Below are 16939 nucleotides of genomic sequence, written 5' to 3' on the forward strand. Positions count from 1 at the left end.
TTTTACACACAGTAACACTGAGGAAAGATTTTACCCCATCAGTACCTGTTTATAACCAAAATACAGCAATTAACATCAGAAAGATTTCTAGTCAACCTTTGTGAAGGGCCTTCCACTCTGCAGGAATACATGCTGCCACATTAGAAGCTCACCTGACCCTGGCCGGGAGCAGCAGGGGTCCCTTAAAACCCTGGCGGTCTTGTGCAGAGTTAAGCAGTTTACCCATGCCACTTTCCTCTCACCCCCTCCCTTCCATCCCTCACTCTTCTCCCAACCCTAACTCCCCTCCCAACCCCGGATCCCTCTCTCACTTTGCAGGCCATTTTCTTTCACCCCTTTTTACAACTTCTGAACTCTCCCCATTCAACCTCTCACTTCACCTTTAATCACCTCTTGCCATTCTGTCTTTTCACTGCCCTTATCTCCAACAGTCTCTTGCATTTATCTCATTGCCTCTCTGGCCCCTCTCCTCCCGTGCCCCTCATCACTTCTCATTCACCTCGTCTCTCCACTCAAATTTTTGTCTATTGCATCTTAAACCTCTCCAGTCCCCCCATTCATCTTTCACATCTCCCCTTTCTTCTAACAGAAGCCCTCACGTTTGGTTTACACTCACTTCTTGCATGTCCACACTTCTCTTCTGCAATTCACATTTCTCCTCATCCCTGACCTCTTCAATCAAATTCTCTCACTACCTTGCTGTCCTCTCTCATCCTCTCCTCGCTCCTCACCAAGCATATGGGTCGGACCTGTATGCTCCTCTCGGCCTTTGCCACTCTGCTTATTGTTCCCTAATTCAAGAAGGCATGAGCTGTCTGTCTTGCTGTTTTGGTGTAGGCCGTGCAGTTATGGAACTTGCACCCTCCTTTGCTTCGCTCCACTAAGAATCTATTATCCTTTAGGAAGATATAAAAACCTTTCTCTATGCTCTGTAGGTTACCCCATTTGGCAGGTTCTCCTCCTGTGTGTTTCTCATTTGCCTTCAGGCAGCAGATGGTTATTAGCCCAGGACACCTTTTGGTAACAGTAGCGCTCTACAAATGTAAATAATAATAATAGGCAGAAGCAGGGGAGCCACTAGACCAGAACTTTGGGGGGGGGGGGGGGGGGGGGGTGGCTAACACTCCCCAACCAGGGCTGGTCCTAACACTAGTTGCACATAGTGCAATAGTCTTTTTTGGTGCCCCACCCCCGTTTCCTTCTTTTCCATGAATTCCCTCACTACCATTTACCAACAATACACATCATCTCTCTATAGCACCTTTCTGACATACATTTCATTTTTTTATAGCGCTGCTCATAGTTTACTCACACTCATTTCTGTGATCTGCATGGTACATATTCTTTGTAGCAGGCACATTTGCCACCCACGCAGTGCAGAGGGTTAATGTGCCCATGTGAGTGCATGGTGAGCGATTCAACAGTGTTAGAGTAGGGTGAGAGGAGTGACTGCACGGTGAGTGAGGTGGCCATACGAATTTGGGTGCGGATGCAAGTTCAGAATGGGACGAATAATAATACTGGAGCTTGTATAGCGCAAACAGCTACCTCAGCAACAGAGGTGTCCCGGCACTCTAGATTGCATGCAGGGAGGTTTAGCACTGGAGCGGGGCCTAGTCAAGACTAAAGAGCCATGTCTTCAGCGCTTTTCTGAATAGAATGAATGTATGATTACTGATGGGCTTGTTTGAGTGAGTTGCATATTGAGCAGTGAGGGGGACAGGTGAGTGAAGTGTCACATGGGTGCAGGGTGAGTAGTGTGCTCATGTGACTGCAGGGTGAGGTATAGGGTGAACAGCGCAAGTGCATTGTGAGTGCAGAGTGATCACTGTGAGTGCAGGGTGAGCGGGTGAATGGTGTGAGTGCATGGTGATCAGTGTGAGTGCATTGTGATCGCTGAGAGTGCAGGGTGAACGTGAAAGTGAAGGGTGAGAATGAGGAGTGAGTTGTCTGAATGCAGGGTGCATTCCGAGACACTTGAAGTAACTCAGCATGTTATTGACGGCGGCGTAGGGTTTAAGATCTAAGTTAAACTATTGCTATTATGACATTAATCGGGGATCGAGGGTGGAGGAAATAAATAATGTGCTGATCCTGCAACAAACTTCCAGTCCTATGGTTAGGGCTGCCAGCAGATTATTTTGATGGCCCAGTCGGTACAAAAATAAGCAGTCACCTAAAGCTGTATATTAAGCACTTATCTGTGCATAGAACAGCAAATATAAATAGAAAGCACTTTTAATTGTGTTCTAGGGCTGCCTCAATGATCCATGACTGATAATTAAAGAGAACAAAGACAGAAAAGTGACAAAATAAATGAATACATTCTTTTTTATTTATAAGTCTATTTAGTGTGAAGAGGAGGCCATTGCAGGCTATTTAAACATGGCAGGCATTTTTCTTTTCAACCCTACTTTATATTCCTTTTCATGAAATGCATTCTCACACTTCTGCAGTAAATGTAAAATACAAATGTAAGGAATAGGCAGAGTGGGGATCCAGGGGGTACTGGAACCAGGAAAAAACACTAAGCTTCTGTAACCAGTTTACAAAGGCATGTAAATATGCAAATGGTCTTTGAAGACCTGTGAAAATCTTGGACGGGCGTCCCGGAGATAAGACTCCAGACACTGCCCAGCTGAGCCCCCAGCAGCTCGAGACACTACCCAGCTGAGCCCCCAGCAGCTCGAGTTGCACTGCAGCAGCCCGGGCTGAGACACAGGACGGGGGAAGAGGGGGGACTGAAGCCCTTGGGCCTCAGAATTGTGACTGGGAATGCGCGACCCCCTTTGCATCGCTCCATGGCCCCCCTGGGGGTCCCGCCCCACAGTTTGAAGACCCCTGCCCTACACCATAAAAATACCCTTGCCACCCAAACCCCATTCTAAAAATTCCCTTGTCACACAAAAACTCTTCCCCAACCTAAAGCCTAAAAATACCATTGCCACCCAAAAACCCATACCCACCATACACATACCCTTACCATCCAAAAACCCTTACCCACCGTAAAAATACCCTTGCCACCCAAAAATCCTTACCCACCCTACACCATAAAACTACCCTGGCCACAAAAAAAAAAAAACATACTCACCCTACACCCCAAAAAATACCCTTGCCACCTAAAAACACATATGCACCCTAAATCCTAAAAATACCCTTGCCACCCAAAAACCCACACCCACCCTAATCCTACAAATACCCTTTCCACCCAAAAAAACTAGCCACTCTAAACCCTAAGGATACCCTTGCCACCAAAATCCCATACCCCCATAAAAGTCTAAAAATACCATGGGCTCCCAAAAAACAAACCCTAAAAATATCCTTGCCACTCAATAACCCATACCCACATTAAAAGCTAAAAATACCCTTGCCACCCAAAAAACAACATCCACCATAAACCCTAAAAATACCCTTGCCACCAATAAAACCCTACCCACCCTAAACCCTGAAAACACCCTTGCCACCCAAAACCCACAATCACCTTAAACCCTAAAAAAAACCTTGCCACGAACAAATCCACATCCACCCTAAACCTTAAAAATACCTGTGCTCCCACAAACCCACATCCACCCTAAAACCTAAAAATCCCCTTGCCACCCAAAAACCCACACCCACCATAAACCCTAAGATACCCTTGCCAACCAAAAACACTTACCCACCCTAAACCCTGAAAATACCCATTCTATCCAAAAACCCAATACCCACACTAAACCATAAAAATGCCCTTGCCACCCAAAAACCCATACCCGCGCTAAACACTAAAAATACCCTTGCCACTAAAAAAACCTTCACCCGCCCTAAACCCCAAAAAATACCTTTGCCACCCAAAACCCATGTCATACCTAAACCTTAGAATGCTGTTCCCACCCAAAAACCCATGTCCACACTAAACCCCCAAAATATCCTTGCCACCCAAAAACCCATTCCTGCACTAAAAGCGAAAAATATCCATGCCACCCAAAAACCTACACCCACCATAAACCCTAAAAATACCGTTACTACCTAAAACCAAATCACCTTACCTATCCCTAAACCCTGAAAATACCCTTGCCACCCAAAAACCCATACCCACCCTAAACCCTAAAAATCCCCTTGACACCTGAAAAACCTATACTCACCATAAACCCTAAAAATACCATTGCCACCCAAAAATCCATGCCCACCCTTAACCTGAAAAATACCCTTTCCACCCAAAAAACCTGTATCCATCCTAAACCCTAAAAATACCCATGCCACCCAAAAATCCTTGCACACCCAAACACACCTTTGTCACCCAAAAGCTTGTACCCACTCTAAACCCTAATAATACCCGTCACACCAAAAAAAAACCTATCCACCCTAAACCCTAAAACTACTGTAGCCAACCAAAAAGACATAAGCACACTAAAAGCTAAAAAATACCCTTGCCACCCAAAAACCCACACCCACTCCAAAAATACCATTGCCACCCATAAAACACACTCGCCCTAAATCCTGAAAATAAACTTGCCACCAGAAACCCAAGACCAACCCTAAACCACAAAAATACCCAGGTCACCCAAAACCCCAAACAGACCCTACACCCTAAACATACCCTTGCCACAGAAAAACGCATAACGTCCCTAAATCCTAAATATACCCTTGCCACCCAAAAACCCACACTCACACTAAACCCTAAAAATACCCTCGCCACCCAAAAAACCACACCCACCCTAAACCCTAAAAACACCCTTGCCACCCAAAAACCCACACCCACCAAACCCCTAAAAATACCCTTGCCACCCAAAAATCCTTACCCACCCTAAAGCCTAAAAATACCCTTGCCACTCAAAATCCCTTACCTACTCTAAGCCATAAAAATACCCTCAGACGCTTTGTTCGTTCTGACTAAGTGACTCCCTTCGGACTGATCCCGTTTTCTGGCAATTTGGCAAGCCACTTCGAATCGCTGATTTACACAGCGCCCTTGAATTCTACTGCTGGATGCTCCGAATACCTTGATTCCCAGGCCTACAGTTTGTCCCTGATTGCCGATTACAGTACAGTATCTAAACCCTTCAAGGCAGATTGTTTTGTGTGTCTCCGTTCCTCTTTTGTCTATTATAGACACCTAAAGACACGTGCCCCCCTAGATTGACGGACCTTCATTGATGTTGCCATACTCCTTTCTCAACTGTCCTAATTGGAACTTAATCCTCCTGTATTCAGCTATGACGCTGTGAATTAAATAACCCCGTACACAGGTATTTTTAAATACTTTGACAACCATAGTCCTGATGATGACCTCAACGCAAGGAGGTTGAAACGTCGTCGACTTGACAGCAGTATTTGCGGCTAGTTAAAGGGCCATCTGTGACTTAAAGATATTTTGCAAACTGTTCATTGTATATACTCTTCCTTGACCCTGAATCTATTCGAATTACTTTGCCGCACCATGTTGTCATTTTAACACTTATGTCACTGCGTAGTTTACTTGTTCACTTCACTGTCAGTGCACATATGATTGTTATGGTTACTTTAAATCGTATATACCAATTGTATATTTAATTATAATTCTCGTTACTTTTTCATTCCTTTGGTCTCCCTTGTCCCTCCTTGGTCGTTTGATTAAAGCGTGTATTTATTGGTCCCCTGACATATTTTCCCTGTTGAGACATTGTTTTTGTTACCATAAAAATACCCTTGTCACCCAAAAACCCATGACTACCCTAAACCCTAAAAATACCCTTGTCACCCAAAAATCCTTACCTAACCTAAAGCCTAAAAATACCCGTGCCACCCAAAATCCCTTACCCACTTTAAACACACCCTTACCACCCAAAAACCCATACCCACCCTACACCCTAAAAATACCCTGGCCACATAAAAACCATACCAAACCTGAAGCCTAAAAATACCATGTCCACCCAAAAATCCATACCCACTTTAAACATACCCTTGCCATCCAAAAACCCTTACCCACCCTACACCCTAAAAATACCCTGGCCACACAAAAACCCATACCCACCCTAAACCCTAAAAATACCCTTGCCACCCAAAAACCTTCACCCACCCTAAACTCAAAAAATACATTTGCCACCCAAAGCCCATGTCAACCCTAACCCCCAAAATACCCTTGCCACCCAGAAGCCCATTCCCGCACTGAAAGCAAAAAATATCCATGCCACCCAAAAACACACACCCACCCTATACCCTAAAAATACCCTTGCACTCAAAACCAAATACCCTTCCCCATCCGTAAACCCTGAAAATACCCTTGCCACCCAAAAACCCACTCTAAAACCTAAAAATACCTTAGCAAAATCAGCTCTGATTGATTCGGTTAAAACCAAAAATTCTCTGGCAGTTAAAGAAAGTAGGAAATTATATAATAAGGTGCTGGCCAACGCAAAGTGTTCATGGGACGAGGAATTATGGTCCTGTATGCTGATGGCAGCTAAAATGAAGGACCAAAAACTATTTTGGGAAACAGTGGCCAAGGGTAACCAAAGGGAGAAAGGCTCAAGAGAGGTTTTCCTTGATGAAGCAACTTGGATAGACCATTTTACGAACTTGTATGCCGCTCAAGGGGCTGATAGTGCAGTGCAGGATGAGTATGCTTTGTTCCCCGTAGAGGCCGAACTCACACATATAGTTTTTGACCTAGAGGAAACAGAACTAGCTATTAATTCTGTCAAATACGGGAAAGCTCCTGGGCTGGACAAAGTACCAGGTGACCTATTCAAGCATGAATTAGATGTCTGGGTACCATACCTTAATCATTTGTGCAACACTGTTGCAGCTGGGGAAGCAATTCCGGACACATGGAACGGAGCGGAAATTATTACAGTTTTTAAAAAGGACGATAGAAGCAATCCTGCTAACTATCGCCCTATAAGCCTTTTAGACATTACCCAAAAAATCTATGCTAGGCATATATTAAATCGTATTAATACATGGTTGGAAGAAGAATTAATTTTAACGAAATATCAAGCTGGGTTCAGAGCTAAAACAGGAACTACTGATCAAGTCCTAAGGCTCTGTTGCTTGTATTGGAAATATGTCACCCTCCGCAAAGGCCACTTGTATGTGGCATTTGTTGATTTACGGGCCGCATTTGACCTTATTCCGCGAGAACTTTTGTGGGAATCACTGAAATCTCAGGGACTCCCACTAGATCTATTAAAATTGGTTATTGGATTACATATGGACAATTATGCCAAGGTTAGGTGGGGTCCTACTGGGGAACTTACAAAAGCTATTTCAATAAAAAGGGGAGTACGCCAGGGGTGTGTACTGGCACCGACCTTATTCTCCCTGTTTGTTAATGATATTCCGTCTTACATGGAGTGCAGTGACAATGATTCACCAAGACTAGGGGGCGAACGGGTTTCGTCCCTTCTGTTCGCAGATGATACCATTCTAATTTCCCAAACACCACGGGGCCTTCAAAATTTATTAGATAGGTTTCAGTCGTATTGTTCCTCGAAGGGCTTAGAAATTAATACTAAAAAAACGAAATATATGGCACTGAGCCCACATAGAAATTTTAAGAAAAATCTAATATTAAACGGACAGAAGCTTGATTATGTGCAGAATTTTATTTATTTAGGTGTCTCTATAGACTCTTCTTTAGCATGGAGATCACAGCTAGAAAAGAATAAGATAGTCTTCAAACAAAACTGTCTCCCAATTCTCAAGAGACATAAAAAATGCTTGAACAAGGCAGTGACCCCTGCCCTAGAGATTTTCAAGTATAAAGTTCAACTAGCGGTATTATATGGGGCAGAACTATGGGGACCCGCATGTAGAAATACATTTGAAACCCTTGAGAACAAGTTCCTTAGGGGGTTGCTAAAAATATCTACTAATACCCCATTGACACCCCTCCTTCTGGATCTAAACTTGAAACGAACAGATCAACATGCAATATTAAGACCATTATTGCTGTGGGTTAGACTGTGGACGACTCCAGAATTACTTGACTACAAGAAAGGCCTGAAAGAAGTTATGGATCTCGATAGTTGTAACAAAGTTTATTGGTTCAAGCATGTTAGAAATTGGTTAGGCATGATCGGATTAGCCCATTTTTGGAATGATCCTGAGGCTATGAACTCATGCTCTAGGAAAATTGTTAAATTATCCTTTTGGTCATATGTGAGCTACGAGTCAGTGTATATAAGAATCCATGGACCACTGACTGAAATTTTTTTATTGTTTAAGGATGTAGCATCTTTCGAACCCTTTCTAGACGAGATTCATCCGCCATTATCAAAAACTTTGTACCTAAAATTTAGATATGGTACACTTAGAACGAAGGCGCTTGAAAACAGCTGGGCAAAATCAGGAAGTGATCTTTGTATTTCATGTACTCATGGTACTAAGGAAGATGATCTACATATACTTCTATTTTGCTCCAGCTATGCAATACCAAGGAAAAAGTGGATAGTGCCGCTTTGTCTTAAAATTGGTTCAAGATCCTATAAGGAGGCTGGCAGAATTTTAAAAACCGATACTAGCCAGGTGATAGTTTTTGGAGTTAGTAGATTTCTTCTCGCTGCTAATTTTATTAGAACAAAGTTGGGCCTACATTTTTTTAAAAAAAGGGGAAAACATATATATAAATGCACAACTATTGTTCACTAGATATCTCCAAAATGACTACGATAATCAAATATTTAAATCGCATGTTTAATTACCCAACCAGGAGAATGTTGTTGTTGTTTTTATGAACTTTTTATAAAAATGTCCTAGCGGTTAGTGATTTAATACTATTTTAATAGTTTTTTAAATTGTATTTATTATTAACTGTATTTTTAACTATTGTAAAATTTTCGCCCAGGCAAAATGTGTTTGATAAAGGATTTTGTAATTAGATATTGTGTACCCGGATGCAATTGATACATATGAATAGGTTAGCTTAATTGACCCTCTTACTCTTTTTGGAGCTAGCAAATGTTAAATTGTTAGAATAACAAATGTTTTTTATTGTATCTTTTATGATGCTAATGCGTCGAAATAAAGATTTAAATGAATGAATGAATGACCTTTGCCACCCAAAAATCTTTATCCACCATAAATCCTAAAGATTCCCTGGTCACCCAAAAACCCATACCCTCCCTAAACCCTAAAAAATACCCTTGAAACCCAAAAACCTATACTCACCCTAAATCCTAAAAATACCTTTGCCACCCAAAAACCCATACCCATCATAAACCCTGAAAATACCCATGCCACACAAAAATCCTTACACACCTAATGTTCTCTATGCAGACTGCAATGCACCTGCATGGAGAAGGGCAGAGTGCACATGACTGGTTTGGGCGGCCTAAGAGGGCTGACCAAACAGTCTTTGTGCACTCAGGAGTGGGCACACCACTCCTCCCCTGCCCTGCTCGGAAAGCAGAGCAGCCCCGCCCACCCTACATAAAATGGCAATAACTGAAAGTTATTATCATTTTATGTTTCGGCTTTCACGCACTGTGAGAAAGCCCTAATGGAGGAGTCGCCCCTGCTTAGAAACTCTTTTTTCAAAAATTCAACTGCTTTTTTGGAGAATGAGTCTGCTTCAAAGTTAACCTCTGGCCACTTTGCATAATAATCTATTAAAACATGTGCATAACGAAACTGTGGTGGTAAAAGATTAAATGGTTCAATCCTATCTATAACAGTCATATTCCATGGACAATCAGCATATTCTATTAGATTAAAAGATGGGACTTGGACCCTCAACACTTTTTCAGAGCGCCAACCTAGGCACACTTGCAGCATAATGCAAGGGTGCCTGCGTTGAGGGAAATGATTGTTTATGTGAGGGAAGATGTCCCTTACTGTACATAAACAATCTGAAATGGCATTTTCAAACTTCTATGTGTGCTGCTTAATGGAGCACACATAGAAGTTGCAAAACATCATCTTTTTAAATGATTGTTTCAGTGCAGGAAGGGACACCTTCCTGCACATAAACATTCAATGGTAATTTGCTGTTTCTGTGTGTGCTGCACCACCCAGCACACATGGAAACAGTAAAAACGAGGAGAAATTAAACATTTCTCCTTGTTGCACTAGGGTAAAACCAGGTTTTCCCTTGTCTTAATTTTGGTGCTGCCCCATATTTACGCCACTCTTGTAAATATGGGGCAGCGTCAAAATCAATGGGTGTTGTGGTGGAACGCCCACCACAAGACCCATTGCCCGCCCCTTTCCACGCGAAGTATAACGTGAAAGGGTGCCTTATTGAAAAGGCGCCATTAAGCCAAGTTAAATGGCCGTCCTCTAAAGTAAATCAGATATTTCCCAAACTGTTAAAATGGACATCAATCAAAAGACTTTTATTCAGCTAATTTAGCCATAAGAAGACAAAAGCATTTTATAAAACACAAGTTAATATTACACCAAGGAATTATCATAAAGTGCTTATAGTAATTAAAGCACTAAACATGTTGCCAAAATGAGTATGAAATAAACAAAAAACTATTTTGCCAAGTATAATACATTAGAACATCTTAAAACAACGAATAGATGAAAAAAATAATTTGATCGAGAAGGGACATATCAGCTTGAGAATCAATGAAGCAAGAAATTATGTGGCAAGTAGGTCAAGACACTCAGTTCTCTCCTAATTCTCAATACTTACTGAACATAACTAAGGATTACATGACATAGAAATAAGGAAACCAAGGGGCATATCTACAATGATGGCGATAAATATACGCAAAGCGTGCTTACGCTTTGTTATTTATCGCCGTCTATCACTGGAATTTCTCGCCCTGGTAACGCATTATTAACAACGCGTTACTTCAGGGCGATGAAAATTCCAGAGATAGCGGGGAAATCGCCATTTTGCAGGGAACATCGCTGGTTTTCCAGCGATGTTCCCTGCAAAACGGCGAAAACCTTGCTGATACGACCCACAGGGTCGTATCAGCATAATCCACCCCAATGTTAGGGATAGGTGAATCTTGTTTTTAGCAGACGTCAGTTTTTGGAAAAAACAGCGGTTTTCTCCAAAAACTAACGTGTGCTAAAATGCTGGGGAAGCCTTGTAAATATCGCGATGTGAACATCAGCGATATTTACAAGGTTGTCCTGCCCAGTGACGCCCACTTTGCATCTCATTAGAGATGCATAGGGAGGCGTTGGGTAAAAGGGTGCTAACATGCGCTAATGCATGCTAGCACCATCTTGTTAATAGGGCGATCGTTTTATCTCCGTATTTTTTGGCTTTAAAAGCCAAAAAAGCGGAGATAAAGCCCTTGTAAATATGCCCCCAACTGCTTTAAAAAGTGGAGGTATGGCCTGCAAAATCTTAAATTGTTAAGCTGTAACAGGCCTTAAAATCGGGACTCTAGGAATAACATAAAGCCTGCTAAAACCCAAAAATGAATGAGGGATTGCTGGCTAATATCGTAGGGACAGCAGGGCAAAGTAAAAAACCAGGGGGCATATCATCAAGGGCCATATCACCGCTTTCTTGGCTTTAAAAGCCAGAAAAACGGCGATATTCACATCGCACTATCAGCAAGCTCACGCTAAGCCATGTTAGCGCTAGTTTCCATGAGTTTGCTGCCGTTTTCTTATGGCCCTGCATGTCATCACTAATGACATGCAAAGTAGGCATTCTGGAGCAAAACTACATGGAAATAGTCGCTAACAAGGCTTCGCTTTATTAACAAGCCTGCAGCAGACCCGCTTAGCGACAAGATTATTCGCGCTAAGCCCCCTTATCGCAGGCTCTTAACACCTGCTTAAAAGTTGACTAAGCCATCTACATAATGGGAGGTGGATTGTAGGGTTAAGGTCACTGGAGCGTTTCAGCAAGGATCTCCTTATCTCCTCCAATTTCACTCTTGTTTTCAGGCGATACTGGCGCTTTTCGCCGCTATTGTTGGATTTCATATCGCCTCAGAGATAAGCCTTGATAATAATGCGCTATCTTGGCGTTGAAATCCAGCAATAGCCGGCGATATGAGAAATAGCGCTAAGCGCGCTTTGCAATATTTATCGCAAGTTGTTGTTAATATGCCCCCAAGTACCCTACTGTGGTTAAGCTGCCAGAAAACATACTGTACACAATCTAAAATGTGTTAAATAAAACCTATGGTCAGCATTAAAAATCTATTCTATATAATGTGCAATGCAATCAGTGGTCATGATCTCTATATGACGAAAGACCGTGTCCATAGCCTGGGTCATAATAATTCTTCTGGCTGCTCTATAATTCCAGAAAAGAGATTTTACCTGAGCCCGTGATTTATTGTCGATTTCATTTGGAGGCTGGAACAAAATTTGTACGCCGAGTTCTGTGAATGTGTTTTTTAATATATATGAGCCACAGGATAGCATCCCTGTGATCCAATTTGATACAATCCGCTACAACTTGGCATGAAAAGTTGATGTAAGGTGAATGTCATATCTTCAACCACAGTAAGAGGAGTGCAATTTTTATGTTATCATCTATGTAAGAAGGACCAGATTATGTATGGGTTATAAAGATGGATTACTCTTTGTGACTGCTAACAGTATTCCAAGGAATGTATTTTTGATGACCTGCAAACACCATGAATCGGTGTAGCCCCAAACACCCACTCCATATGTTCCCAGTGGGATGCATGGCATTGCAAAGTGAGATTAGTTAATTTATGTTTTTTTTTTACCTAACTGTCTTGCATATATAAAAACGGCCTCCACAGCCCCTGCAATTTTAAAAGCTCTCTGTGATAAAAGTTTATCCCACTTAAAAGGTGAACAAATCATCATTCCAAGGTCATTAAAATTAGGGACATCTCTAATAGGGATCTCATCAATAGTAAAACTGTGCAAACGAGTATTCTTTGGCCCACAGGTCATGATATATGATTTTTGATGGTTGACCTTTAATTTTAATTCAACCATGTATTCATTGAAACAGTCAGGTAACTGCTGTAGGTCATTTGCAGTGCGAGAGATATGCACCACATCTTAAGCGTAGAGAAGGACAGGCACGGGTCGGTCAGCAGCCCTATGGGAGTCCTTCTCTCTGGCTCTCAAAACTTGATTGAGGAAATTAATATCAAAATCCCGTAGGCTGTATAAAAGTACATCCAAGTGTTCCCTATCTCTCCAAATGGCCGTCGTTAAAAGTACATCATAGACTTTCCAACCTGTTAAAATGGCCCTAAAAGAACAATTTGGTCATTTTCTAGAGCTGATGAGGCTCCCTCTGCGAATCAGCACCAAAAAAGATGGCTGATAGCCGCACCCTCGCAAGCCTTGCTCTGTTAATAAAGCGTTATTAAATCTAGAGTGGGGCGAGGGGTTTGCCACTTGTGCAGATGGATGAGGTGCTTTAATAGAGAAACTCTTACTGAATAAGATACGTGTAATGCAGTTTGTATTTGTATTACACTTACACTGAGGACCACTGTGTGATCATTGTGGTGTGAGAAGGAATCTTATGATAGTGTGCGAGGGTTCTTGCCCTTAAGGAAGACTTTTCCTCTGGCTGAACCGGTCAGAACATTGATTGCCAGCGCATCCTTTAATTTTTTTATTACAATATTAGGCCTGGGTATATTTTTGTGTTTGATAGTATCACATTATTTCCCCTTTCTGCCCTGATGAAATGTTATTACTGACCCAAGAGGCAAGTGGGTCGTCTTATGCCTGGTATATAAGTCCGTCACTGTTGTCATGGCTGGAGCAACATAATGCTCTATTAATATACAAGAAAGGTTTTTGGACAGTGCACATCCTGAACTAAATTATTTCAAGTTGTTCTCAAATGTGATGATCAGTGAAAAGGAAGAAGAGGGAAGAAAAGTAATTGCCCAGGGTCACTCAGTTTGGTCAAGCTGTGAAGCTGTGTTTGATTCCAGGGTCTCTGGGTCAGGGCACAGAAAGCAGTTTTGTCCCGGGTGCAACAAAAGCGTTTGACTGACCTAGGCACGTTATGCAAGCGCATTCAAATTATCCTTTGTGTTTATAGGATGGGGAAACAGCAGTGGAAACACCCTTCTACAGGTATATCTTGTACAGAAACAGTCCAAGCTTCCCTCTTTCAAGGGAGAGGTACAGCTAGAGTGGCTTCAGCACAGGCAGGTACAAATCGGGCCGCAACAGTGCAAGCTTTAGTTCCTCACAGAAACGGAACAGTATGGAAATAGGAAAGCAAGCTTCCCTCTCTTACAGAAGGCAACAAATGCAATATTAAATTTCCTCAGAACAGATGCAATATCGCAGAGTTGTACAAGATTTCGCAGCTCATAAAAAGGCACAGTTAAGGCATAGGTGACATATAGCTTATGGACATATCTCTAGAGTGGGCGCTTAAAACTCTAGACTGGGTGCTTAAGACTCTAGTGTGGGTGCTTAAATCAATGTATAGGTGGGTGTGTGAGTGACTATACGAGCTCTGACTCTATCCTCACATAGGTAATATTCCCCATCAGCATTCCAATAATCCTGCAGCTGTCACTCTGAAACCTGTTTTTATTGATACCTTATTTTTCCACATATTGTGAACTTTCTGTAACCTAGTAGATCACTGTTGTTTGGCGCAGCCCCGCCGCAGTCTAGGGCACATATTTATCAATATTTTATGTAATGCAACACAGTAAGGCACCTTGCTGTGCTGTGTGAAAGTGAGAGGGCAGAAATGTGTCATATCCATCAAGATATGCAGCATTCCTGCTCTTTGCCTGAGCTGGCGCACAAACTGCTGTCTATTGTCAATGCAGGCACCCATGCACCATGCAGGAACAAAAATAATCCTTTGAGTTTTTTTCCTCTTTCTATCTGTGTGGCAGAATGTAGCGCATGTAGAAAGAGGAATAAATGAAGAGAATTAAAGATAATTTTCCTCTTTATGCCTCATTTGGGAAGGCGTAACATTATGGCTTAGTTCCAGGTCTGCCAGTATTGCTAAATCTGAAAATGCTACGGAATCCATGGGTGAATGTGTGGGAACATCCACGCTCCACCCATGGAACGCCTCCCTCGGGCAGAGTAACGCGAGGCAGCAACTTGTGATGGCTTGCATTACTTGATTGCCAAGCCACGCACCTTGTGTGGCTTGGTAAATCAATTCAATTCATAGGGGCAGATTTTCAAAACTTTTGCGCTGGTTTAGCGTCATAAAAGTAACGCTAACCAACGCAAGTTTTTGTTTAGCTATTTTCTTCCCTGTGCAAAACTTGTTTTGCGCTGGAAAGTACCCTGTAAGTAGCGCAAAGCAGCGCCAAGCACTGCTTTGTGTTACATGGGTGGTACATGGGCGTTCCCATGCAACCACCCTTGCCTTTTGATGCAAAACCATATTTACGGAGATTTGTAAACATGGTTTTGCGCCAAAAGTTAACGCCCCTTCAAAGGAGGTGCTAGCAGGAGAAATGCTATCATTTCTCTGTGCTTTTCCAACTTTCCATGTGTCCTGCACTCTGCAGCACGTATGCAAAGTGGGAAAAGCTTTGCATCGTGCCTTGCATAGTGTTTTGTCCAGGAAGGGTACCCTTCCTGTACAAAACCTATGCTACACTCATGCTGTGGTGCTAAGGTGTGTACATGGCGCACGGCAGCTGATTCACCACCGGCGCAAGTGAAAGGGGAGGAGAGAGCCAGATCTCTGAAGATATGGCGCTCTCCTGCTCCCACCGTGACGCGCAGCGCAGCCTCACAGGGGTTGCGCTGCGTTGCGTGAGTTTTTTAAAAATCTCCCCCATAACCTTTATTTCGATCACCAAGATCACAAAAGACATTCACAACGGTACACTTGGTAAATCTCATTTAGGTTTTGCAGCGCCAAACTTTGATAAATACACCCCTCTGTCACTACGCACTTGACAGGCACACAGGTATCAACATCTTTTAAAAGGTTTTGAATGCTCGTGCACCAGGTGCTGTGCAGCCCCGGTTCTGCCCCGGGTCAAAACGTTGAGGTCCAGCAGTGTCCCGCTCCAGAACAGTTGCAGGGACCCGAATGGATGCCTTGAATTCCATGCACTGCTTACACCAACTCAAAATGAAGGCTCCTACCTTGCATTGAGGTGATCCCGGGGTCCTGCAGGTGGCAAAGATCTTCTCGGGTGCGTTGGGCTTTGCCAGCAGCTGCCGGACAAGTTCCAGCCCAATTCCCCGGTTACAGCCGGTTATAAGAACGGTGCGCGCCAGTGGAGACATCTTCCAGCTGAAAGTTCTCGTCTGTCTGCACTGAAAGTTCTGCTGACAGAAGCCGCTGTAAGTGGAAATATTCAACTCTCCCCCTTACGCCTTTTCCCGCCTTCCGCTGTCTGCGTAATCTTGGCACTTCGAGTGTCCTCGCATGACTCCGTTGGCTCGTTCCCCTACCTACCCACTAGATGCCTCGCCTTGTTTCCGTGTCTTAACTTGGACAGGCTAGAAGCAATATTTACCAATTTTCCAATTTAAAGGCCTTAAGCCGCTGTACTAATCCTGCCTCCCGCGCTGCGCCTCTTCTTATCAGGGCCTCTTTCAGTGCCCGGACGTGACCCCGCTCCCTCCCGCCCTTCCGATGATTGACAGGTGCTTTATCACACTCTTGATGTGGCCGCTTCAGGTGCGCACTTATCAATGATGTAGCCGGAGCCCAGGTGACTCAGAGGCTATCTGAATAATGCTGTATTTTCCCGTCAGCAGTCATGATGGACTCATTTTTTTTGCCTGCACTATGGCCGATGGCATATTTGAATTTTTACTGTGCCGGACGGGAAATCAAAACCAATAGTCCTCATTTGAACCAAGGATATATATTTTTTTCAAGGTTGGGAGCGCGTGTGCATCTCACGCTGAGGTATCTTTTTAAATCACAAAAATGTGAACGGTTATTCATAGGACTTGAGTCCAGATTTATCATATTTGACGCAGCGCAACGCAGCAAGACAACTTCCTGCCCTGGAGAAGGTAGGAATGCGCCATATCTATCGAGGTTTGCCGCAATCCTGCTCTCTCCTTTCGCTGACGCACTTCTGGCTGCCTAGACCGAAAG

General features: G+C 43.1%; 1 protein-coding gene across 2 annotated transcripts in view; it reads right to left on the reverse strand.

Annotated features, from left to right (window-relative positions):
• Positions 1 to 16532, reverse strand: part of LOC146775742 (uncharacterized) — a 194690-nt gene extending 178158 nt beyond the window's left edge. The window contains exon 1 of one of the 2 annotated variants that reach the window (XM_085637456.1): positions 15970 to 16532. In XM_085637456.1, the coding sequence (XP_085493582.1) occupies positions 15970 to 16113 (144 nt within the window). In that variant the 5' untranslated portion in view covers positions 16114 to 16532. The remainder of the gene's footprint in view (positions 1 to 15969) is intronic. The other variant, XM_085637457.1, reaches the window with a different exon arrangement.
• Between the last annotated feature and the right edge of the window lie 407 nt (positions 16533 to 16939).

This window comes from Triturus cristatus, chromosome 12, assembly GCF_964204655.1.
Source record: "Triturus cristatus chromosome 12, aTriCri1.1, whole genome shotgun sequence".
NCBI lineage: Eukaryota > Metazoa > Chordata > Amphibia > Caudata > Salamandridae > Triturus > Triturus cristatus.